Source organism: Molossus molossus, unplaced genomic scaffold, assembly GCF_014108415.1.
Source record: "Molossus molossus isolate mMolMol1 unplaced genomic scaffold, mMolMol1.p scaffold_m16_p_11, whole genome shotgun sequence".
NCBI lineage: Eukaryota > Metazoa > Chordata > Mammalia > Chiroptera > Molossidae > Molossus > Molossus molossus.
In genome coordinates, this window is record NW_023425346.1 from 43,760,822 (window position 1) to 43,787,205 (window position 26,384).

General features: G+C 38.9%; 1 protein-coding gene across 2 annotated transcripts in view; it reads right to left on the reverse strand.

Moving 5' to 3' along the window:
• Positions 1–597: 597 nt before the first annotated feature.
• LOC118625221 (fibroblast activation protein alpha) overlaps positions 598–26,384 on the reverse strand; it is a 76,227-nt gene continuing 50,440 nt past the window's right edge. Inside the window, exons 16-25 of one of the 2 annotated variants that reach the window (XM_036253927.1) lie at positions 24,100–24,147; positions 18,921–19,019; positions 18,397–18,466; positions 17,461–17,655; positions 12,610–12,664; positions 4,621–4,720; positions 3,285–3,349; positions 2,741–2,813; positions 2,405–2,478; positions 598–993 (exon numbers count right to left, since the gene is read on the reverse strand). In XM_036253927.1, the coding sequence (XP_036109820.1) occupies positions 892–993; positions 2,405–2,478; positions 2,741–2,813; positions 3,285–3,349; positions 4,621–4,720; positions 12,610–12,664; positions 17,461–17,655; positions 18,397–18,466; positions 18,921–19,019; positions 24,100–24,147 (881 nt within the window). In that variant the 3' untranslated portion in view covers positions 598–891. The remainder of the gene's footprint in view (positions 994–2,404; positions 2,479–2,740; positions 2,814–3,284; positions 3,350–4,620; positions 4,721–12,609; positions 12,665–17,460; positions 17,656–18,396; positions 18,467–18,920; positions 19,020–24,099; positions 24,148–26,384) is intronic. The other variant, XM_036253926.1, reaches the window with a different exon arrangement.

The window sequence follows — 26,384 nt, forward strand, 5'->3', positions numbered from 1 at the left end:
TAGTCTGGCCGGTGTGGCTCAGTGGTTGAACATTGACCCATGCACCAAGAGGCCGCAGGTTCAAATCCCAGCCAGAGCACATGCCCAGGTTGTGGGCCCAATCTCCAGTAGGGGGCATGCAGGAGGCGGCCAATCAATGTTCTCCCTCATCAATATTTCTATCTCTCCCTCTCCTTTCCTCTTGCTCTAAAATTAATAAAGAAAATGAAAAAAAAAAAAAGGATACAAAATAGGAATGTTTCTAATTTTGAAGTATTTCTTAAAAGGAGCCTGAATTTAAAATTCTGATTTTATCCTTATCAAATCTTTTGGCAATGCTGAGGAAATCTTCTGGGAGAAATTTAATAAACATTTCTTGCAGGGACAGCATGGAATGCAAACATCAGTTTCCTCTACAAAATGTCTCTCAAACTTAATTTCTGAACAATGCTGATGCATCCTCTGATCCAGCTGTGAGTTCTAATCCTGAAACTCCCAATCAGGAAGGACTCTCCCCGTTCCTGACCACCCACCCTATTATTCATGTCCTCATCTAGCAGAATCATTCATTCTGTGATAGAAACTGGAACCTGAAATCAACGAACATAGACAGAATAATAGCACTTTAAAGTCTGACTTTATTTTTTTCCCCTCAAATAAACAGGTGATAAAATACTGTGTCCAAAGCAAAGGCACGGCTCCCTTTTCTCTTCTTTCACAGAGTAGCAGAAAATGGAAACAATATTTCCGTTTCACTCCTGAGTCCTCCTAATTTTTTGGCCAGCAATGGGAACAACATTCATTTGTTTGTTTACACCAACATTTACCAGCATAAAGAGTAACACAAGCAAACAGTCTGAGGCATTTATCTGGAGTGTTCAGATTGTGATACAAGCTTGCATCTGCATTGTTTCAGTCTGACAAAGAAAAACATTGCTTTAGGAAGTGGGTCATGTGGGTGTACAAGTGCTTGGTGGACAGGCCGGAGATGCCGTGGTTCTGGTCGGAGTACCACTGGAACACAAAAGGAAGAAACCTGCTTTATTCCTGCAGCCAAACGATGCATCTAGCTTGGACTCTTTTATGTTCTCAGGACCCGGTTACCTTTTCTAATATTATAGTTGAAATTCTACCTAAGAACACTTGGAAAAACAAATATAAACACGTGGAGCAGGAAGATTTAAAGATCTATCAACCTCTACTACTGTTTCGTCTATTTTGAAGTTTGCAGACCTGGGTGGCGAAGCTCTGCCGCTGGCCAGCGCGCTGGGGGCTCGGGGGGCAGGCAGGGTCCCCGCGTCCTGGGCCCAGTCTGCTGCGTGGCTCTGCCGCTGGTTTCCTTGGTAAAATGCGGGGGGTGAATCTGGTTTCCCTAAGGTTCTTTCTAGCTCAGACATTCCATGAGGCTCTGAGGCTCTGACTCTATTTCCTCTCTGTTGCAGAAAATCCACAACACATATAACCATAAATATCCTTTATAGGGGTTAAAAATTGTATCATTAAAAAAACAGAAATATGGTATCATAGATAAAAAACTTTATTGTTGGAGAGATGCTACTGAGATTATTGTTTTCACTGAAAGGTGGCTAGTGGTCATGATATAATACTATAGACTTATAAGATGAATTTATGTTTGGGGGGCAAGGTTCACAATTTAAAAAAAAACAAAAAACACTAGGAAAATCTCACCTCACCCTTTGTACATTTTTTTTTAAATTTTTTAAAGGTGGGAGTTTCCTTTTCTGGACTCCTATTCAGTATAAGCAAGTGAGGAAGAATTTATGATTCTTGAAGAGGGGGAAGATAGGCTTTGGAGGCTGTCTCCCTTGCCTAGGCTTTTGCTTTATTTTCCTCTGCTTTCACTGCCCATTCCTTAGGCAACCTGGATTTACAGTTAGCTCATTCATTCATTCATTCATTCACTCAGTAAAAACAGGAGCTCCCGTGGTGGCCAAGCATGTGCCAGGAGCTAAGGAAATACAGGAAAAGACTCTAATTCTGAGTGCAGCTGCATGACCTCAGGGAGCCTCTGGGGTCCCTGATAACTTTCTGCAATTGCTCCTTACTGAATAAACAGAATCTGCTAGCTGCTTTGGGACTTCCAAAGTCTTTGCAGGGACTCTTAGCACATAGGATCACAGAACTTGGATGTGTGAGCTACAAGATCATCTAATCTAGGGATGCCTTTATTTTATAATGACTCAACCGGGATCACCAGAGGGACCAGGACTTGCCCAGTGTCCTTCAGGGAGTTCATGAAAGATCAAGATTCATTTGCTAATGTTATGATGAAATGCTTACTCTACCCTTCAGCCTCTTTGTCAGGTTTTAGTAAAAAATAATAATAGTAAATAATAATACTAAGTTTTCTCCTTCTAGCTTAGGGGTCTAAGGCCGTGAACATGAGTAAAACAAAATTATGTACCATTGCCTGGAAATCCACTTGTGCATTAACCAGAGCTTTCGCAATCTGTGCTGAGTTTTGAAAGTGCACATTATCTGCAACAAAGAGAGAGAGTTAAAGTGCTGAGAAATACCAGAAAGCACAGAGTGACAATGTACTGCCTGGAAATGAACACCAACAATTATCTAGTCATGCCGTTGACATTGTCAGCAGTGCATAATCACACTCCTTTATGGAAATGTCCCTGACTCTTAGGTACTGACCCCGAGCACAGGCATAGGAGGATGCTTAATGTTTCTTAAACAAAGTGATGCTGGCTCAGTATTTTTATGTGTAAGAGTCTTGCTTAAACCTCACCATCTGCTGTTCCGTGGATGAGAAGATAGTCTACATTTCTGAAATATTCTGCTCTTGCCATCACAGTTGAATTCTGGAAAAGAGGAAAAATTAACATTTTAGTTGCTGCAAGTTCTAATAGAAAACCAGCTAAACCATTGTGCAATGGACTTAGCACCAATACTGAAATTATGTATTGCTTTGGTTGATAAATATTTAAGAGTCAGAGCAACACATTTTCATCATCATTTGCATTACTTCCATCTGATTCTTGGTTTGAAACACTGAAAGTTTATGTGTCATATGTTACATATGAGTGAGACCTTAGGCATAAATGATGCCTGCTCAAGCTGCGTAGGGGTTGGGGGTGGGAGGAGGATGGGGAAAGAAAGAATAAAATCCAAAAGGAGTAAATTCCTTTCTAGTGAGGTGTTTTGCAGCTAACAAAAGATCATCATATTTGCTTGGGGACCCAGCAATGGTGTAAACTCTGAATGACAGCTTTAAAATTCTTTTGCACATTTGAAATATATTAGTGACCTACATATAACCAAAAAAATCTTACTTTATAGTGCTCAAGATTATCATCCTTTGTTGGGAGACCCATGAATCGCTCTGTGTAGATAGATGCTATACAAAAAAGAGAGAGAGAGAATATGTTGTTTGCATATGGTATACATCATTTCATTAAACAGCGAGACCCCCTAGCCTGATGACTGCTCCTCAGTTCTCCCGGGTGCATCTGCCAAAGGAGGTTCTTGCTTTCCTTTCCTGCAATGCTCCACCCAAGACTACAGACTACTGCCCGGCAAGTTGCCTCCATCGGGTAGAGAAGTAGTGGAGGAGGAGATGATGGAGATGGGAGCATCTATCATTAGAAAGGGGTGATTATTAGCTTTTTCAGTTCTACCCAAAGCACGTCACTTGAGGGAATGTTGAGATAGGAATGACCTCATTGGATCACAAATGCAATGGCCTGTGTTACTTTCCTTAGTGTCTTTTTTTTTTTTTTTAATTCTCACCCGAGGACGTTTTTCCATTTTTTGTTCAGATAGAGTGGGTGGGAGAGAGAGAGAGAAACATTGACGTGAAAGGGACACATCAAGTGGTTGCCACTCACATGACCCAACTGCCAGGGACAAACTGCAACCGAGGTATGTGCCCTTAGCAGGAACTGAACCCAGATCTCTCTGGACCAGAGGCCAACACTCTAACCACGGAGCCAAACCGGCCAGGGCCTTAGTGTCTTAAATAATCTGGGATGGAAATATGTCCCCCAAATCTTCCTCCCCCAACACACATGTATTTTTCTGAATACAGATTCCCTACAAGTCAAATTATCTCATTTCCACCCCAACACAAGGAAGAGGATCCAATGAAAGCTAATTTTTGTACAATTATTAGAGTTCACTCCAAATAATCATCTTGTATTGATATTAGTCATAAAAACAGGCAACCAGGGGAGGTGTTCTCAAACAGATATGTATTGCTCTGCTTTCTGGGGCAACAGAGCCAGGAACTATAAACTGTGGGTGAATTCCTTGGCCTTCGCCTGACTTTGCATAGGATGTGCTTCGAAGCCAGCTATGCGCCACGGGGCACCCCCAGGAACACTGTGAGCTCCGATCGCAAAGTTCTGGCTCAGCCGGAGGAACACAGTTTCTGGAGAGAATAAGAGGTACTGGATTTTGGAAAAGTCCTTCCTCACTCTATAATGTCTTTGATTGTTACAACATGATTATAATGACTCATATAAATAACCTTGTTAATACATTGTATTTTCCCCCCCGAGTGATGCTGAGGTGAGTTTTACTGCATAATTTGTTTTCCTAGCAACCTCAAATATAGAGTAATTATGTGTTAAATGCTTTTGCAGCAATATTTGTGAAATGTTTCCATACCGTAATATTCCCAGCTGGAGACCGGAGCTACTGCTATCCCACATTTGAAAAGACCAGTTCCGGAGGCCAGGGCCAGCGATGAAACATAACCTCCGTAGGACTGTAGAGACATTGTTTTGAGTTAGTCCCACGTTGACTTTCAGAAACCCTCCTCTATATTTTTATAGCAGCTTTACTCACAATGAGTGCTGATGGGAGCTGGGGAACACGGATAGGGTAGATGAAATGTCTACTTTACACCCTTGGCAGCCAGCCCCACCAGACAGGACGGTAATTTCAACCCTAGTAAATTGTAAAGACTTGGTGTGCTGATCAGAACGTGGTAGGAGCAGTTTAAGAGATGGATACAACTGCAATTTTTCTGGAAAATTTTCTCTCTTTTTCTCCCTCTTCTATATTTTTCCAACCAGGGCCTTGCTACAGCAAAAACAGGATTTTGCTTAAAAGAAATGCACCAAAAAAGATTATTCCCAAAATGTAAATGCAAGCTACTTCCCATAGTTTGTGAAAGTCCTGTGAGGCAGAACTTGTATCTGTGTATCTTATTTTCATAACAGCACAGCAAGGGAAGAACATAAGAACCTTCTAGATAGTTTAAGACATGGCCAGGGTTTGTGTATAATGCGTGTTACATATTCTGTTTTAAGGATTTCTGGCAAGGCAGCTCAAAGAAGGGAAAGCCACTGATATTTTTAAAAATTGTACATCCCCTCCCACAAATACAGTAGAAAAAAAACAAAGAATACACAAGGGAATATAAATTTCAGAGTCAAGAGCAGGTTTAGCTTTCATCACTTTTCTTCCCCAAGAATCAATGGGTAATGCAGAAACGTGACCCTAACAACAGAAGGCGACATCTGCCCATGTCATTTGGAAACCAGAACCTTTCTCTAAAACTGAAGGAAGAACCGGAGCATCGCAATAAGTCTGCATCTCTCCCCAGAAGGCCCCTCTGATCTGTGCACACAAGCTGGGAGGGAGATGCTTCTGCTGGAAACACAGATTAAGGGGTGCTCCGGGACATGAAGCCCCCAAGGTGTGTGTGCCAGCTCAGATCTCGGTTCTCATTCTTGCCCCAACACTGGGGTATCCCTACAAGTGACTCTCTAACTAAGGATGTACCTTCTCTTTAAAATATTACTACCACAAAGTGCTGGAAATCATTTCCCTCGGGTCAGGAGAGATCATATCACCTTTTGGTATAGAAAAAGCAGTCTTTGGAGAGGGTGAAAACGTGAGTGAGAATTCCACAGAGCAAGACAGACAGACGGACAGGCAGATGGACAGAATGTGACAGCGGCAGCCGGTCAATGGCAGGGGTCTAACCCTAACCCACGAAATACGTGAACTGGGGGGAATAAACTGAACAATCTCGCCGAATTCAACAGTTAAAGGAAGAATCCTCTACCTAGTGTACAGATGTACGTTTCCAGCCCGGGGAGTTTCACTGAGGACCCAGACTCTACAACACAGAGAGAAAGGGGCAGTTCTGGTGGCAGCACGGGCTCTTTTACCGCACATGGAGGAGAGCGAAAACATGCGGTCCTAGGGGAAAACGTCGTTTCAAAAAGAAGAAACATTTTGGGCTTCCAGATCATTTTGGTAACTGACAATGCCCTCTCAGGTTCCAACTTTCACCTGTAACACCAAGATTATTTGTTTTGATAAGTAGGTTCGCAACACCTGTTATTGAAACAGAAGCTCTTTCCTCCTTTCTTCATTTCAGGTTCAAACGAGAGTGGAGTAAGCCCGAGTCCATTAGAAAAACTGCCATTGCTTGTGGCTGTGCTGGAAGAGGGTGTTCACTGTGAACACTGACCCTGGGCCCTGCTTGCCCTCTCGTGTGCCCCGGATCGGGAGACAGCGTGCACGCAGATTCGAAATGGAATGCGTTTGCATGTAGTAAAGAGGGGGTTGAACATTTCTGCTCAAAACCTCAGAAATTCTTAATCTGTATCTACGCGGTGATGAGATCATAGTGCTGGATCTAAATAACATGTTCGTGTTTTCAGGAGGAATACAAACTGGCCCTAAGAATTTGTGAGAACAAAACTACTGTAGCAGCAGCACAACAAAGAAGGTGTACTTAAACCCCCAGGCAGCCCAGAAAAGCTATTCCTATCGTAGAAATGAGGAGGAAAACAGCACCAGAGTTGACTTTTTTCTGCTCTCTCATGGGTGGGGCTCCAAGGCAGAGTGGGTGGCTGCCGCAAGAAAGAACCCACGGAGCAGATTGGCCATGAGAATTCTCGAAGTGTGTCCTTTGCACTTAGACGCCTTGCCATTTTGCTTAAATGAAGGATATCTTTAAAACATTTTTAGAAGGGCACAGAAGTTTGAGGGGTTTATGGAATATTCTTATGTGAGCTGTAATGCATGTCGGGACATTTTACCTACAGGCAATAACAATGAGCTAATGTTTGCACGGTCAAGGTTACTGCAAAGGTCTTTGTGGTCTCAGGCAATCTGTCTCTCTTCTCCCTCCTCACACCACCCACTTCGTCACTGCCCATCTTCATGTTCTTTGAGCTCTCCAAACATGATCTAGCCCTAGGACTTTTACAAGTGATGCCACCTTCTGCTAAGAATGAGAATGATCTTACCCAGAAATCAGCGTGGCTGACTTCCTATTTCAACTCCTAACTACAAAAAAAAAAAAAGAGAGACGCACCTTCCTTCTAACCTAAAAACCTACCAACCCTGCCCACCATGTTTCTTTCTTGTTTTGTTTTTCTCCAGAGCACTTAATAGCATTTAACATTCTAAACATTTTACTTATTTTTCTTGCTTATTGTCTTTCTCCCAACCATTACCAACTGCAGAAAGGTAGAGATCTTTGTTCGCCTTGTTAATGAACATATCCCCAGCACTGGGAATATGACCTAAAACACAGTAGGAATGCATTTGTTTGATTTATGACTTTCCTGTTAAGTCCTCTAACCTTCACAGTGGCTTGGTGAGGAAATTATTGCTGAATTTCATGATGAGGAAACTGAGGCTCAGAGTCATCATAGAGTAACTATATAGTCAGTAAGCAACAGAGACGGGACTCACCCGGACACCTGGCTCTACAGCCCATGTCATTTCCTCTGCATCCCTACACTGAAGCAAGCGCTTTGGGGAGCTGTGAGTTTGGAATCTAATATAGTCTCATTAGAGGTGCATTTGTCCTACTTTTTACATCGTTGATCACACATAGCAATTCAAATCGCTTATAATTAGTCACTGGAAGAGAAAGGAACTAAGATTAAATCATGAACTAATGCTTATTCAACACCACCTGGCTAGGCCTATATTAACAAAGCAAAGCCCATAAATGAGGTTGTTATACTAATAATTTAGGCAAAACCCCCACTGCTCTGCAATTGTCGGAAAATAATTGCTCCAGGTTTTCTCCTCATAAACCAGGGTTTTGCAAACTCAGTGCTGTTGACATTTGGGGCTGGGTATTTCTTTTTGTATGGGATCTGTCCTGTGCATTGTGGGATAGTTAACAGCATCTCTGGCCTCTCTTCACTCAAGTCAATAGTACCACCCCGGTTGTAACAACCCAAAATCTCTCCAGACAGAGCCTAATGTCCTCTGAGGGACAAAACTGCCCAGTTAACACCACTGTCACAACAGACACTACTTAGGCATAGTACTGGGGGCCTAGTGGATATCTAAAAAGCAGCTAAAAGCAAGGCTCCTGGACTCTGGTTTGTGTGAGCCAGAAAAAATGAAAGGGTAAGATGAAAATTCCTCATCTGGATAGTGGAGGGAAACATAGGATTTGCAGCTAATTGACCAACTGACTTCAAGAAATGTTGTGTAGTTAGCTACAGTGTAGTTCTCAGACCTCCAACATGCCTAAGACTTCACAGAATCAGATACTTCCTCCCAGATATAGAACACAATAACAGCTAAGTAACTCTGATGGTCGTTCTCAGCGTCTTCCTCTTTACCCTCTCCAGTTTCCCATAGGTCCTGCTTATTGTACGACAAAAGAGCACTCAGAGCTATAACCTCTTCCTACCGCCTACTTCCCTGCCTCAAGCTCAGGCCCTTGTTGTTTGTTGCCAGCATTACTGGTCTCCTAACTGCTCAGCCCACTCCCTCCCCTAACCCTAACCCTGACCCTAACCCTAACCCTAACCCTCCTTGTACTTCAGGCCTTCCCTTCTTTGCAGCCAAGAGCATCTTTCTGAAACACTAATTCCACTCTTTGTTGCATTCAAGAGCATTTCTCAAAGAGGTATCTCTAAAATCAAATACTTTTTGGTAATATTGTATTAAACAAAATTTAACAGGAGTCTTTACTACTCCTTTCCTAAAGCCTATGTCCACTATTATACAGAATTCGTGATTTACCAAATTATTAGACCAGGGAAACTTTTCTTGAAAATTTTCTTGGCACTAATAGAACACATTTGGGGGAAACAGACTCATAGGGTTAAATTCAGTTTAAACAATATTATAGAGTGTGACATGGCCAAGCATTGTGCTAAACATTTGAGAAACAAAGCTAAAAATAGACCAAGTCCACTCCCTTGGTGAGCTAACATTCTTGTGGGAGAAACCAACAGACAAGATAAAACATTGCAATTCATGTAAGAGCAGTATGAAGAGCTATTAGAGCACAGAAAAGTCCTATCTGAGTTGGGTCTGAAAGAACAAGTAGAAATTTTCTACCTTGGAGTGAGGACTAGGTGGGGAACATAAGAAGAGAATGGGCATTGCAGGTGCAGGGAACAAGACAGACAAATCACTGCAACGAGGAAACACAGACCTAAGTCCAACTAATTCAACAGGCGTGGGGAAAGAGAGAGGGAAGAGACTGAAAAACTAGTTTGCAACCAGCTTGCCAAGGGCCTTGCACACAAGAAACTATGTTTGGGCACTCAATTGGCATACATGTGTGGCCCCACAAAATATATAAGCAGAAAAGAAACTTAGTAAGAATCGTGTTTTGTAACAATAACTTTATTAGAAATATTGGAGCTTGTGAGGCCAAAGCAGTGAGGATAGTTAAGAAGCAATTGGAATAGTTGAACAGGTACCATACAACCTATGGTCCATAGACCAAAAGCATCAGCCTTGCCTGGGACCTTGTTAGAAATGCAAACCTAGGGTTCCATCTGGAGTACTGGATCACAGTCTCGGGTAGTAGGGCCCTGGAAACTGTGTTTTAACAAGTTCTCCAGGTGATGCTTATGCAAGCCCAAATTTGAGAAGCGCTGGCCAAAATAACATGTGAAGAAACAAACTACGGCAATATCAGTGGGGGTTTTAAGAACAGATTTCGATGTATGAAGGTAGAATTGACAGAATTCACTAACCAACAGAATGTTTGGAGCAGGGAAAGTTGAAAACAGCTCTGAACTCACTAACCTGGGTGAACAGGTATGTAGTGAGGTCTTTAATAGAGATGAGGACTTGTTTTAAAGTAGACTAAAACAAGTTAAGCTTGAGGCCCCTGTAGACATTTGCAAGAGTTGATCAGCAGGTATTTGAATGGTGGAGCTCAGAAGAGAGATGAAGGCTAGTGGCAGGGACATGTCAGTCATCATTATCCTTGAAACCACATGGGTTCCCCCAAGGAAATGAAGAACAGTGAGAGTCAAGGACAGACCCACAGAAACACGAACATTTAAAGAATGAATGTAGTGTAGTGACCACAGAGACAGAAAAATGAAAGAAGACATGTGCCAGAGCCATGGATAAAGCCCATTCTCCTTTATGTGGCCTAAAAGGACTTCTGTTATCTGGCTATCTACCTACTCAGACTCACCTACACCTTCTTCATCATGTACCTTATATTTCTGAAATTTCAGGCATTCCTAGCCAGCTCAGAGTCCCCTCACACACCACATCCTTGGTTACCTTAGGCCCTGGGCAATGTTGCCTTCACTGTGTCTGGAATGCCCCTTAAGGAATCTATCTTCACCAAGCTCAAATGCTGCCTCGTTTTTGAATCTCCCCTTAGCTCTCACAGCCAGAATTAACCACTCTTCTCCCTGATGTTCTCTGCAGGTTTCATCTCTTTTAACACTTGGAACATTTCCTGAGCAATTTTTGTTGTTGTTGTTCTCTCCTAGAGTTCCAGGGAGGTAATTACTCATCTTTACATCCTCTAAAGAACTTACTAGAAAAACTAGTTGAGATCCAATAAAAGTTTTGTATATGGAAGAAAGAATGAATGAGTTGATGATAAGATGGATGGATTAGTAAATATAGATTGGTCATAAAATCAAAGAACTGATAAATAAACAAAACAGTACAGTATTACGATCTCTTTCTTGTCCTGGCTGGTTTTGCTCAGTGGTTAGAGTATCTGCCTGTGGACCAAAGAGTCATGGGTTTGATTCGATCCCTAGTCCTCATTGGGGTGGTCTGGAGGCAACTGATCGATGTGTCTCTTTCGCATCGATGTTTCTCTCTCTCTCTCTCCCTCCCTTCTTCCCACTCTATCTAAAAATCAATAGAAAAATATCCTAGGGTAAGGATTAAAAAAAAAAATTCATTTTCCCTTCAGGACCGCCTAGGTCCTCCTGCTGATTTAAGGGCTGCTCAAGTGTTATATCCGTTAGCAGTTCACTCATAGCTTCTCCCACACGTTCTCAGGTGTTACCTCACAATCACTGCCATGTTGGAAAGTTAGCAATAAGGGGGGCCTAATATACTCTTTCTTCCAGAAGCATTGCACAGACATGGTGATAATTCCTTATTGATGAATGTCAGACTGATATGGATGTATTTTTGGGTGATGAGTGGGTTCCTTAAATCATCCCACATAGATGGTTCTCTCCCAAACTAATACTTAGAATGTTCCAGAAACAAAATTTAAAGTTGCACTTTATGGTTATTGCAAAGCCTACAAGAAAAATAAAGTTCTAAGAGAAATGTTAATGATTGTATGTAAGTGTCCAACTTGAAATTTGAATCTTTCACGGATTTACTTTAGGAAACTTCATAAAAATGGATGGTAGGAAAGATCTTATGTGAAATATTTGACTACAAAATACTTTATTTATTTCCACCCTTTAAATCCCATTCTATTCAGATACTTAACATTTCATAGTTTCAAGAAGCCTCAAATGGCCTGAAGTAAGAACTTTCCACAAACTCATAGCAGCTCTTCATCTGGCCTCCGAGCCAAGACTTGGGTGGAATTCTGCAGAGTCCCTTCAGTACTGGGTTTTATCCCTTGCATCTGGTGCAGGCCATTCTCACAGAAAACAGCCAAGAAAAACAACCCAAGCACAAATGGCTGCAAATTGACTTGCAAATGTACAAATTCAGACCAAAAAGTGAAACAGGCAATCTTTCTTAAAGAGCAATTATCATAATTTATAGTGGGCAAATCTAAATCCTTTTCAATAGTTCTCTAAACTTTTCAGTGACTTCATTGCCCATGACCGATAACTTCTGCTACTTCCTTTTAAAGTGTATTTTAAAGACCTGGACCTTTCTCAAACATGAGAAATCATTGCCATGACCTCTAACTAAAAAACAAAATACTACTTCTCTCTCTAATTAACAAAAATTAATATGAGGTCTGGTAAAAAACTTTGATGACTCCTCTGCCCCCAAAATCAAGCTAGATATGGTTAGGATAGAAAAGATACTAGCTTAGCTTTTCATAAAAGTAATATGAAGAAATAGAAAATAAAAAATATATATATTAACCTGAAAATAACAAAGAGAATTCAACCTCTGATGAATATGGTTCAGTTCGGTATACTATAATCTAATACCAAAAAATTAAATAAAAATATGTCAATCATGAGATAATTTGCTATTCAGGGAAGAAACTAAATGATTGAAAGAAAAGAAACAAACACTTATAGCCACCACTTTGAAGCCCAGATTATTAAAATTGACTGTTTTCATCGACAGATAAGTTATGTTGCAACATTAACATTTCATGAGAAATCTTACAAGCGAACAATTTAGAAAATGATGATTGCTGAACTGAATAACAAGCATAAAACATATAAAACAACTCACCCAGCCCCATATGGCTATTCTTTTTTCATCAATGAAACCCATTTCTATGAATTTTCTGAAGTAAAAGAAACAAATTTTTAGAATTTTAAGTGTGTACACATGACATTTACTTCATTACACAAGCGTATTTAATCCAAAAACTTAAAGAAGCGCTACATTTTCTTTGTTTAAACACATGCATAATCAAGCTGCATTGACAAATAATTAAAAGAATATTATCATGTTTTTTGCAAGGAGAAGAGGATCCTCTAGACTCTGCTGTACAGCCACTGAGTAGTACTTTTCAGGAGGAGTTATGTGGGACGCCGACGGAGCAAGAGGCAGGCTCGCAGTGACACAAAAAGTAGTAGTGCCATGACTAAGACCGTGTTTCCAAACCTCCAGCTTTTGAAATAGAGAATTTGGTTGTTGCTATTTTAGATTGTAATTTCTCATGACCTTGCTTGCTTAGATGTTAATGATAATCACCATCTCGTCTTTGGCCTCACCCACCCATCCGTGGAGGAATATCCATCCCTCTTCCATTTCATACTTGAGTACCCTCAATTGGTCATGGTAAGGACGATGATATGTATCTTTTAGGATATGGACATGATTCATTTGAGCTCCATCACAGAACAGCTTCCATTAGAAAACTGCTGTGAAAATAAACCTCTCCTTAGGAGCAAGGGGCATGCTGAAGGCCAACCTTTGAAAGTCATGAGAAAGCCTCAGAAATGTAACTTTGCAAGATTGGTACACAAAAAGAGAATGTTTTAGGCTCATTTATTCCATGCTCCCTTGAGGGCTGGTGTTTGAGAGCAATTGTGGTTTAGTTTGGGAATGGTTTGATAAAAACTCAAGAAACTCTCAGAGAAACAGAAGCAGTGGAAGGAAAAAAAAAGCAAACTGGGCGAGTCATTGTAGAGGCCAGGACGCAGCAGTAACAGGAAGGAGGGAAGGAGACAACATGACACCCACGGCCCCAGAAAACTGCAATTTCTTTGTTCCCTTCAGTTACATGAATGCTCCTTCTAATTATTCTCCTAAAGCAGGACGGAGTGATTTTCATTAGTTGAAAAGCTGAGTTTCTTTAGTGACCATTTTGCTCGTTGCATTGACTCGATGTGCACATTCGATGTGCACTTCTCCAGTGCATAGAGGAGTTGGGCAAAGGCAGCGGACAAACAGATGGGAAGTAGCCCCATCAGTCACAGCTTACCCGACACTGATTTTGAGGGACACTGAGCTGTGTACAGGGAGGAAATGCAGTAGCAAATGGGAAGTTGCTACCTGTGTGGATGCGTTCACGGTAAAGCAGAGCAAGTGTGCAGCCATTTGTGACAATTTGGCAATTCTTCCACAAACTTCAAAAACCCAAGGAAAGAAGAAAAGGTGCACTTCCTTGGTTAAAAAAGCAAGCTTGCCACTACTGCTTGAAGACAGTGATGAGCCATAAAACCAATCGTGATTTTTATGATCTCCCAGAAGCTAGCAATCATAGTGCCTTGCATCTGGGGTAAAAGCAAATAACAGGTGATACATGGGAACAGGAAATTCTTAACAACTCCCTTCCTAGGTATATTCTGAAACGATGACATTTACAGGAAATGATAGCGCAATAGTTAACATGGAAATAAAACATTAACACTTAATGTGGCGGGACTAGGTTAAAGGTTACCTAGATAATATGAGCACTTTGAGACCAACAAAGATCTATAAAATGTACCTCCAAATTCGGAAGAGCTTCCAGGAGGGTTATCAGAAATACTGTTGATAATGTGGTTAAATCAACAAAATGTTAGTAACAAATGAAAAAGCATGTTTTTCTCATTTTGGATGCTGGACTGAACTTTATAACTTTCTCTCATAAAAAAAATGGCCCTAGACCAAAGGTCAACTTGGAATTCTAGTGATCAATTATTTTTCTATTTTAGAAATGTTCTTTTTGATACCATGTATAACAGTATGATATATTTTTATCATATAATTTTCCCTTACCATTAACCCTCAAGTTATATAAAATGTAAAAATTGTGGGAATGTCAAAGAAACCAAATATAACCCAAATGAGCAGAGCTGACTCTGTAACTACCAGTTTTGTGACTCTCACGTATGTAACATTTGCAAAGAAGCCCAAAGAAAGCAGGTTCCAGTTTTACTTCTTTCACCTCACAAGCATCTCCTTTGAAAGATGGCTCTTGTGCAGTCAAAAGTTGGGAGGTTGTGTGGTTCCTTTTTCATCTTTTCCCCTGCTTTTCTTTGTTTGAATCTATTCATTGGCCCTGATTAGTATTTACTGTTGTTTCCAAACATGTACATGTGATTTTCTCTGGGTATGTAAAAGATTGGGCCAGGCTGTATTTTATAAGAGATTCGTGAGGACAAATTCCATTCCTTTGGGGAAAGGTAATTTGAGGGCTACCACAGAGGGATCACAGTCTCAGTTCCCTAGGTCAGACACTCAGTGTCTGAATCCTAAAACACTTCTTGAGGAGACATGAGGCTGAATGATTCCCAGAATTGTAATTATATATCTGTCCTTTTTAGGTTTTGTTTTCTCAGCGCATTGGCTTTCAAGGCTACCCTTTCACTTTTGCTGAATAATGGTTTCAAGCAAAGCCAAGGCCAGTCCCAACTGGTGTCTTCACTGGTGCATATGTCCTTTCCGTGAGCCAAGCGTGTTTACTGAAGCTTTTATCAAACGGCAATGCTGTCCCTGTAGAGTGTAGGTGGTTTATCCACTTTACAAAATTGTAAGTACATTGAAAATAGAGACGGCAAACCGCACAATTTTATACAGAGTGTATTGCAATGGTAAATACTCATATTTGATCTTGTTGAGTAGCTGAGTAAATGAGGGAGCATATTCCTGATGTATAGCAAGAGACCTCCTTTCGGTTCCATTCTAAAAACAGTTCACTGGAGATAGAGGTAACCAACTACTGTCTCTGGCCCACCTTCCATTCTCAATGCCAAAGGCTTTATGTTATTGTGAAAATCAGCAGACTTTGTGGCTTCCTATGCTATATGTCAAACATCAGAAATAAAATTTTTTGTTAGGGTTTATACATGGACTTCAGGTTTAAATTTTCATTCCATCCAAGGAACACATTAAGAAACTATCTGTTCTGTTTCTTGAGGTATTCTTAGATTTGAATGCTGCGTTTTTGGTGGCAAATAAACGTACAAAAATATAATGCCGTATTTTGTTGTTACTGGTAGGTTGTAGTAATGCAATGATATAATCATGAGATTGTTTTTTAACCAGATACCCAAACAAACCACTTTTTAGCTCTATTAATTTTGGAAAATATCTAATTGAATTACAAATGAGGCATAATTTACATCTCTGTCCTTTGATGTAGTCCCAGGATTACATGTTCTTGGTGTTTATTGCATGGTTTGAATACACATTGATTTGACCAGTAGTGTGAAAAAAATCTTTAAAGAATTAAGTCTTTAATGCTGACAATTGTGCTAATATTCCCTTTAAGGCACTTCATTGTCTTTACATGAGAAACTGATCTCCCAGTGGAGTTTTTCTTTGAACTATCTCTTGTATTTCTCTGTCAGGCAGAAGATTCTCCCAGAGTTAATAACAGAAAGTTAAAACATCTGGATTGGTAAGAAAGACAGAGCTCACTACAGGTTGGGCATGAGTAATGGCTACAGATTGTGTAGAGTTACTTGATAATCTACTTATTGATTTGTAGGATTTGACTCAAAGAATCTGTTTCTAATCAATTTTGTGTGTGTATTGCTGTTCACAGAATGGAAGACAAATTTGAAAACATATGGGTTATGATTACTTTTCTATTTAAAAAAATAATTACTCGTGAGTCTAAACTTCTCTGCTTTGATTACAGACAAAATACAGAAAAGTGTTGTCTGAGCCTGGCTCCCAGATGTTACATACAATCTGTGTTACACATGCTGAATTACAATCAATCACTATTAGTAACATTAAGAGGATACAAGAACTGCACCAATAAATTTTCTATTTTGGTGTGAAACAGTGTTTGACCTGCAGCTATAATACACGCATATACATACATGACCAAGGGTAACCTGCCTGTGTTAGCTTTTACATTTATAAACTACTACTGTCTAACTTCATCTCCTTACACCATAATGACAGAAACCCAACAAGAATATCTAGAAGAATATCTAGAAAAAACCCTGAACAGTGTTTTCAAATAAGCAACGATATTGGTGACTAAATTTTTATTTTTTTAGGAAGAGATGATTGAACCATAAATTGTGGTTGAGGAGGTATTTGGGGAGAAGGACTCACATTATAAACCTGTCTTTTCTCTAAACATTTTCATACTATAATTTCTATAATGTAAGATGAAATTTTTGTCAAATGAAAATAATGAAACACTTTCATGTTAATATAACCCAGCTTCACAGCTGGTTGAATTACAGATAAATGCTTAACATCTAGGAGTATATAACACTGACGAAATCTTGACCTATTCCTAATTGTATTGGGTAGACTCCACAATGCTTGAGCAAATTGGGCCGTTTGGTTTCTTATAGACCATCCCTAGGGTTATACAAAAGTTTTGATTCATTGTGAGCCATGTTAATAAATGAAAGGATATTAGAATGACAAACATCAAAAGAGAGTATAGAGAGTACCACTATAAATCATTTTTCTACACATTTATCAGCTCTCTTCCATTGATAATTTTTTTTCTCATATTGGGCAAAAATATCCCTTTAAGATTAATAATAGCTTTAAGTGAAACTTGAAAAATAGATATAAAAACAGACAAAAGGATGAAGTCATTAAGAATGAGAAACCTAAGAGTAATTGCATGACTTCTGTTGCACATCGATTTCTGTTTGAACAAAAGGTGCTCACCTGACAGCTGTGATCTGGTCCTCAACTTCGTAAACACCCAGCTTTCGATACACTGCATACAGGTGTTTGTCACCTTGGAAAGCTGTTCCTCGGCCATCCACCAAGGCAATGACTATCCCTTCCTTACTTGAAAGATAAGATATCCAACTAATAGCAAATACAGGCTTTACACTCTGACTGCAGGGACCACCATACCTAAAGGAAAGAAAAGATAGAATCTCTGATTCTTTTGTGAAACTCAAATTCTCATGACTGCCAAGAATTGCCTTTAGTGTTTCCCAGTACATTTGTATGATAAAATTTCAATAACAGTGGCATTAGAACTGGCTCAAAATCAAGAGAGGACCAGGCTTTTCCCAGAGGTTTGCTACAAGGAAGTTGTTTTGGGACACAGCTTCTCCTATTCCCCAAAACGGATACATCTAGGGTTGGCATTTCAAGGAATATGTGTGGGTTTTTCGTCATTTCTGCCACCTGCCACTTGCTAAAAGCAGACATAAGATATACTAAAAAAAATGCATGGTGTTTTAAGCAAATTGTGTGTAGGTCAGCACTGATTTTGGGTGTGATTCCACTAAATGTATTCCATTCCCTTATTTCATTTCTAACTCAATTACATAAGATGCTAAGATGATTTACAATATTTTTTTTTTTTTTGGCTGCAATTTATCTCAAAGGTATTCTGACACATTCGGCAATTTGCCATACAAAGGAAATTCAACACAACAAATGCAAGCAAAGTCCATCTAAAATCTCAAAACTTCCTCAATCTTTTAAGTAGCTATATTTTATTTACTCTTATTAGCGGAGAAATTTATTTTAAAAAATCAATAGAAAATGTTACTAATGAGAGTGGTTCATTCTATCTCATAAATGTGTATCTAATCCAACATATTTTCAGTAAATAATTTTTACACCGAAGAAAATATTACATACACTTGAATTAGCAAGGGATACTTCTTTGATCTGTCAAATTGAGGAGGAAGAATCATCTTGTACCATAAAGCTTAGGAAAAAAAGAGAAAAATTTTTATTCCACTAGACCCACAGCATTACTTATTTTCTCTAATAACATATATAACATGAAATCAATTTGTCACTAGTAAAGTGTTAAGAATCAAGGATATGTTTTAAATAGATTTTTACATAGTTTTATCTAATTTATGAATTACTAGAAATCTTGAATTATTGTTTCTAGACACACATTCTAAAATTAAAATTAGATGAGCTCTTTAAAAAATCAGTCTTGAAATAAAACTATAGAAAAGTATATGATCAACTCTATTCACAGACATGTTAAAGATATTTCATGAAACTGTATTGTTATAATAAGATGGTCTTAATTAAGACCCTGTAATAGTATAAAATTGGGACTATAATATTTACCCTATCATTTTTTTAAAAGCAAAATAAGTGCTCAACTTCATATCTATAAATGAGAAGTTTTTAAAAGATCTTACTAATTTCATCCACTTCAAGTTTCTTTATTTCCTCTTTAGGCAGCTGGATATTTTTCAACGCATTTTCCAATTCCTTGTTTTCTTCCAGGATTTTAAGTTCTTTAAAAAATAAAATAAAATGTTCTTTTTTAATTAGTAACATTTCCATAAGAAAATTTCTTTCTAAAAATGCCTTTGGGTTTAATGTGGATGAAACTGAAACTACATAAGGATTGCTTAAGATTTCACGTCGGCAAGCATATTTTTCATCAGCCTTTGGAGCAGGTCTGGGCTCAGGAAGGGCAGCAGAGTCATCAAGTCCTAACCTGACTCGCATGGGATCAAAACACATTTTGAGCAGAATCACAGAAGCAAGAATGTTTATGAAGTCGCGTTTCCCCATCCCCAACTTTTCTTTTAAGGTGAAGTTATGACCTGAGTTGGTGACATTTATTTTATCATTCACTGAAAAAAGTAGAAGTAAAATCTATACTTCTGAAACCTCAAATTTAAAATGATTATTTAAGTGGTCATAAAAGTTGTTTTAAAATTTTTAGTGTGTGAATTCATATACATTTCTGTTTTTTAATACCTATTTCTTTCTTAAATGTAGCCTACTATATACTTGATTAATGTAGGATGTTCTTTTTTTTTTGGTATTGAATTACTCTGCATCCTATTTCTTCAAATTCTTTCTCTCATAGTAGTGAAAAATCTTACTAAAACAGTAATATATGCACACACTGATCTCTTTCTGTGAGGGGGCAATGGGGACAAAAAGGAGAAACATCTGTAACAAAAATAAATTTTTTTAAAAAATTAAAAATTTTAAAAAAGGTCCTCTACAATACAGCTGTTTATATTTTAACTTAGTTATGTTTCACACTTTAATCTCTAAAACTGAACAATCCACTTATCTCGTGATGCCGTAGATCATGCCCAGCAGTGGAGGGCTTTTCGTAAGCTTGATTTTGAACTGGAAGCGATATAAGGCATCTTCCAGACAAAAGTCAGACTTTCATATCAAATGAAGAGTTTGTGGGTTTAATTTTTAAAAGAGGGTCTGAATGACTTCTGAAATATAGAGGTTTCTACAAGAGACATCCTATGACCTTGTTTTTGTGCCTTTTTAAAAAGTGGTCCTTGAAGAGGAGCTGGAGGAGGGGCACATAGAGCTACACTAAGTTTGCCAAACCACTTCCCTTGTAACTCTCAGTTTTCGTATATTCACGGCATTCTGCTCCAACGTGTTATATTTAATCTCAGAACAATTATAGATGTTTTTGGTATAAGTTGTATAAGATACATAATAAATTTAATTTTAACTTTGGATAATCCAACAGGAAAGAGATATTTATATCAGCTTAAAAGTTAAAACCAGTGCTGGCCGGGTAACGCAGTTGATTGGAGCTGTTCCGTACACCAGAAGACTGCATGTTCGATTCCCAGTCAGGGCACAGGCCTAGGTTTCGGGTTCAGTCCTTGGTTGGGGTGTGTATGGGAGACAACCAATCAATGTTTCTCTCTCTCTCTAAAAAATAAAATATCAATGAAAAAACATATCCTCAGGTAAGGATTTTAAAAAAGTTAAAATCAAATAAATAAATAAACGAATAAATAAATAAATAAATAAATAAATAAATAAATAAATAAATAAATAAATGAATGGAATACACAATTCTGAGTATAATGAAGCCTGCTGTTCATTCCCCTGTGTGGGTTTTATATGTCAAGCTGTCATGGATACAGGGAATTCTGTGTGAAGTAAGCACACACTATGACTGCATTATTTATTTACTACTACTATTATCATTTTTCCAACAGGTACTGAAAGTTGAAGACAATAAATAGATGTTTCTAGGTTGGTTTGACTTTGATTTCTTCTCCATTCTGTTCCTAGCTATTGAACTTTTCTGATCCATCACTTACTGAAATGCCAAATTTAATTTAAAAGTTCACTAATGCTTTTACAATCCAGGGTTGCACTTTTACTAAGAAGCTAATTTTTTCACCTCTTGGAGCAAAATGGAACTTCACAGGCTGTGAGAGAGGAGGGTGGCCATGGGATGTCTCTCTGTGGCTTTGCATTAAAAGCTTATAACCTGGCAAAGGAGTGCTGTAACCCACACTGCACCACCCACCTTGTGTCACTCATTATATATGCTCAGTACCATACTTGGTGCCTAGTACCTGACACATAGTATGTCTTCTCTCTATATTTATAGACTTTTTGTTATGATAAAATCAAGTGGTACGAATGATGAATCATGTATGAGATTTTTGTTTAAATCATATTAACTAGCATATATTGCTCATTAATTAAACTATGTGAAGAATCTGTTAAAAACTGATAAATGAGGTCATTTCATCAGTTGGGTACTTTTAATGAACACCTGCTGTGCCTGAAGCAACTAATCCTCAATGGGCCCTCAATGTCAAGGGCCAACTCTTCTGAGTTCCTACAGCATCTGGTTCAAGTACTAGGTTGCTTTCAAATGACCTTACACACTTTGCAGAGAAAGGGAAGCTGTTGTCCTGCTTTCTACAATGCCTTCAAACTTTTATACAATTGCATTTATAATTCTTCATTCTCTCTCTTCACAGTGCCAGAGATTAATCCCCTCACCTGTCTCTGGACCCCATCTTTTCCCACCTTCTCAAGGACCTCCCTCCTTTATCTCTTCTACCTCTTTTGGTCTCCTAGTTTCTTCCATCAGCATTTTACCATGCTCAAATGTTCATCATCTTTGAAAAAAAAAATCAAACCTCTATCAATCCTTCCCTCTGGTTAGTCAAACCTATTCAAAGTCCTGTCTCCTTTTGTCTCCCACCCACGCAGGCTTTGGTTCACTTCACTCTGGCTGCCACTGCCATTGTTTCCCGGAAATGGCTCTGATCACGCTACTACTAGTCTTCCTCCTGCTAAATTCAAGGATTTAAGGCAGGCCCACCTCGCTCTCTGAAGCACCTGACGCAGATTCTCTCCTGCCCTGCCCTTCATGGCAGCATACTCTCAAGGCTGTCCTCCTCCTTCTGTTCCCCCTTGTCTTCTTTACAGACTCACTTTTCTCTTTCCGTTTCTCATGTTGGTGTCCCACAGAGTTTTAGTCTAAGCTCAATCTCCACTACCCCTGCCCACCCTCATTATTCCCACTCTGCTGTCCATCCACTTCCATGGCCGTAGTAACCATCCATTAATGTCCATAAATGAATGACTTCTTATTAATCATCTTCAGTCCAAACAATCCTCTGACATCCAGATCCAAAGCCATCCAGGACAGCTCCACTTGGATATCCCACCGGTATCTCAAACTCAACATTCAAAACAAAATTGGTCATCTCCCCCAAGATAGTCTCTCCACTCTGAGTCGCTTTTCAGTAAACAACATCAATACCATTCCACTGACCAGGCCAGCTATCCAAGCAGCATCAATCCCTCCTTCATATTTGTGGTCACCAATCTGAAGTAGCTTTTGTGAAGAAACATGTCCTAACCCCAAAACCCAGATGAGCTGCCCTGCTTATGTGCGTTCCATGCTGTTAATACTTCACCCCACTGTATGATGTCTCTCCACATATTTGCGTTCTCCATTGATTCATATTTTCCTGGAGGACAGAGAGCACATCTGACTCAGGATCAGTTCCTTTTAAGGATCTATTATCCAGCACAGTGTCTGATTTAATATGAGAGGTGTAATAAAGATCTGTGGAATGAAGATTTCTGGGCACCAAATGCAGTGGAAAATGGGTGAAAAAACTACAAATGAATAGAAGACACAGCATCTGCTATAAAATACAACTCCAAAATTTGTCTGCGAATTCATTAAAAATACAGATTACCTAACCTAATCTAGGTTCTACTGAAGTGAATTTTGGGGGAAGAGAATCTGAGTATTTATAATAAACATCTCTGGAGAAATTTATCATTAGACAAGTTTGCAGAATTGTGCTCTAAAACATTTGTGTTCTATTTTACAAGTTAAAAAACATATAAATACATATTATGTATATTTGTAAGTATAAGGTAAAGTAATAAAGCTTTGCAAGCCCTAGAGTAATTGGTGTCCGGGAAAAGGGAAGCTGATCTTTATTTTGAAGTCATGGAAAAATGGGAATTATACATTTATGGTGATTTCCATCACCACAAAACAGAGAGTTACAGATATGAACATAGAACTGCTTTAAATTCTGAAGATTGAGACGAGCCAAACTGAAAAGTACAAACCCTTATTCTTAAAAGTATTTCATTAGTAGACCCAAAGTAAACACACACACACACACACACACACACACACACACACACACAAATTTCAAAATGAAACTAAATTCACAGTCCCATTATTATAATGGCTGTTCTGATCATAGCTGCTGAATTGACTCTGTTTTCCTCATTACCTTATTTTCACCTATCCTTGAGCCATTGAACTGGCTGCCAAACTAATTCCAAAGGAGTCCCCTGACTTGTCGGGGAGGCTGTCTAGGGATGACTGCAGGCATGAGTGCTGAAGGCCCCCGCTGTCCCTAGTCACCATCAACTCCAACCCTAGAGCACTGTTTAATAGTACATCAAAAGATATGGAGAAACTCAGGAAGGTTCAGGGCAATTATACTCTTGGATAACTTAGTCGAGAATAAAAGGGTTATCTGTGATTGTGAACTATTTTGAATCAAGATTACAAGTATGGGATGGACGAGGAGTCTCTTGGTAGCAGAAGGAGCCTCCAAATTTGGGGGCTTTCATACGTGATGACAGTGTGACACAGCAGTTAAAACAAAAAAAGCCAGCGTGATAGGCACCCTCTGCATTGAACCGGAGTTAGACATGGGATTTGGCTCTAGTTTGAGATGTTACCTAAAAACAAACAAACAAACAAACAAACAAACAAAAAGAACCAAAACAAAACAATAGTTCTTATTTGAAAGGGAGGTTGTACTAAATATTCTAAGTTTCCTTCCAATTCTAAGCTTCTGTGCTTTTTGTAAAGCTGATAGGGGAAGATAGAATTAATCCCTCTGATATAACTCATCTGTCTTATGCCAGGTTCTTGCTGAAAATAATCATTAAACTTCATATGATGTGGTTTGACTCAAAGAATATCCAGCTGTGTGTAATAATAAGTTAGATGAGCCCTGGCTGGTTTGGCTAAACTGTTAGAGCATGGGCCCGTGCACCAAAGAGTCAGCATGCAAGAGACAGTACCTTGATCAGTGCGGCCATCATGAAGGGTGGAAATGGGGAGGCCTGGGCCTGTGCACAAAGAGAGAACAAAAATATGGCTTCATTTTATTCATTTATTTATTTATTTTTCTTTAATTAATTTATTTTTGTTACAGATGTTTCTCCTTTTCCTCCCACTGACACCCTCCTCCCGTCCCCACCCCACCCCCCACGGCATTGTTGTCTATGTCCATTGGTTATGCTTATATGTATAAATTCTTTGATTTATCTCTTCCCTCCTCTGAATTTTGTCAGTCTGAATCCTACTTTTATGTCTATGGGTCTCTTTTGTTCATCAGCTTATTTTATTTATTATAGTCCACAAATAACTGGGATCATGTGATACTTGTCTTTCTCTGACTGGCTTATTTCGCTTAGTGTGATACTCTCCAGGTCTTTCCATGTTGTCTCGAAGGATAAGAGATCTTTCTTTCTTACAGTTGCATAGTGTTCCAGTGTGTATATGTACCACAGCTTTTTTATCCACTCATCTACTGATGGACATTTGGGCTGTTTCCAGATCTTAGCAACTGTAAATAGTGCTGCTATGAACATAGAGGTACATATATCCTTTCTGTTAGGTGTTCAACCTTCTTAGGATATAGTCCTAAGGATCACTGGGTTCAACCAATAATGAACACACAGAAAGACACACCTAAAAACAATCCCATTTACCATTGCAACAAAATATTAACATACCTAGGAATAAACTTAACCAAAGAAGTAAAAGACCTGTTCGCAGAAAACTATAGGACATTGAAAAAAGAAATAGAGGGAGATAAAAAAAAAAAAAAAGTGGAAGCATATACCTTGTTCATGGATTGGAAGAATCAACATCATTAAAATGTCCATACTACCCAAAGCAATCTAAAGGTTCAATGCAATCCCCATCAACATACCAATGACATAATTCACAGAACTAGAACAAATATTTCAAAAGTTTATATGGAACCAAAAAAGATCCCAAATAGCCACAGCAATCTTGAAAAAGAAGAACAAAGTAGGAGGGATCACAATACCAGATAGCAGGTTATACTATAAAGCCATTGTAATCAAAACAGCCTGGCCCAGCCAGTGTGGCTCAGTGGTTGAGCTTCGACCCATGCACCAAGAGGTCACTGGTTTGATTCCCAGTCAGGGCACATGCCGAGGTTGTAGGCCTGATCCCCAGTGGGGAGCATGCAGGAGGCGGCCAATCAATATTCTCTCTCAGTGATATCTCTATCTCTGTCTCCCTCTCCCTTTCTCTCTCTAACATCAATAAAGGAAAAAAAATTTAACAACAACAAAAAAAAACAAAACAAAAAAACAGCCTGGTACTGACACAAAAACAGGTATATAGATCAATGGAACAGAATAGAGAACCCAGAAATGGACCCAAGACTTTATGCTCAATTAATATTTAACAAAGGTGATAAGAGCATAAAATGGAGTAAAGGTAGCCTCTTTAATAAATGGTGAGAAAATTGGACAGCTACATGCAAAAAAAATGAAGCTAGACCACCAATTTACACCATACCCAAGAATAAACTCAAAATGGGTAAAAGATTTAAATGTGACTCATGAATTCATAAAAATCCTAGAAGAAAATGTAAGCAACAAAATTTCAGACATCATATGCAGCAGAATTTTCACTGATACAATGCCTAATGCAAGAGAAACAAAGGAAAAAATTAATACATGGGACTATATCAAACTAAAAAGCTTCTGCACAGCAAAAGAAACAAGAATCAAAATGGAAAGGGAACCCACTATATGGGAGAGCATAATTGCCAATGATACATCAGATAAGGAGTTAATTTCCAAAATATATAGAGTACTCATACACCTGAACAAAGGAAGACAAAGAATCCAATTAAAAATGGGCAGAGGACCTAAATAGACACCTCTCTAAACAGTACATACAAATGGCCAAGAGACATATGAAAAAATGTTCAACGTCACTAATCATCAGAGAGATGCAAATTAAAACAACTATGAGGTATCACCTTATACCTTCTAGAATGGCCGCCTACAACAAATTATCAAACAACAAGTGCTGGCGAGGGTGTGGAGAAAAGGGGACTCTAGTACACTGCTGGTGGGAATGCAGACTGGTGCAGCCCCTATGGAAAACCGTATGGTGTTACCTCAAAAAATTAAAAATTGAACTGCCATTTGACCCATGGCTTCATTTTAAAATGACACTTAGTTTTCAACGAGAACTGCTAGTAGTATTTGTGATTAGTAGCAAGCTCAAGTACATCTTTTAATTCTGCAGCTATTTT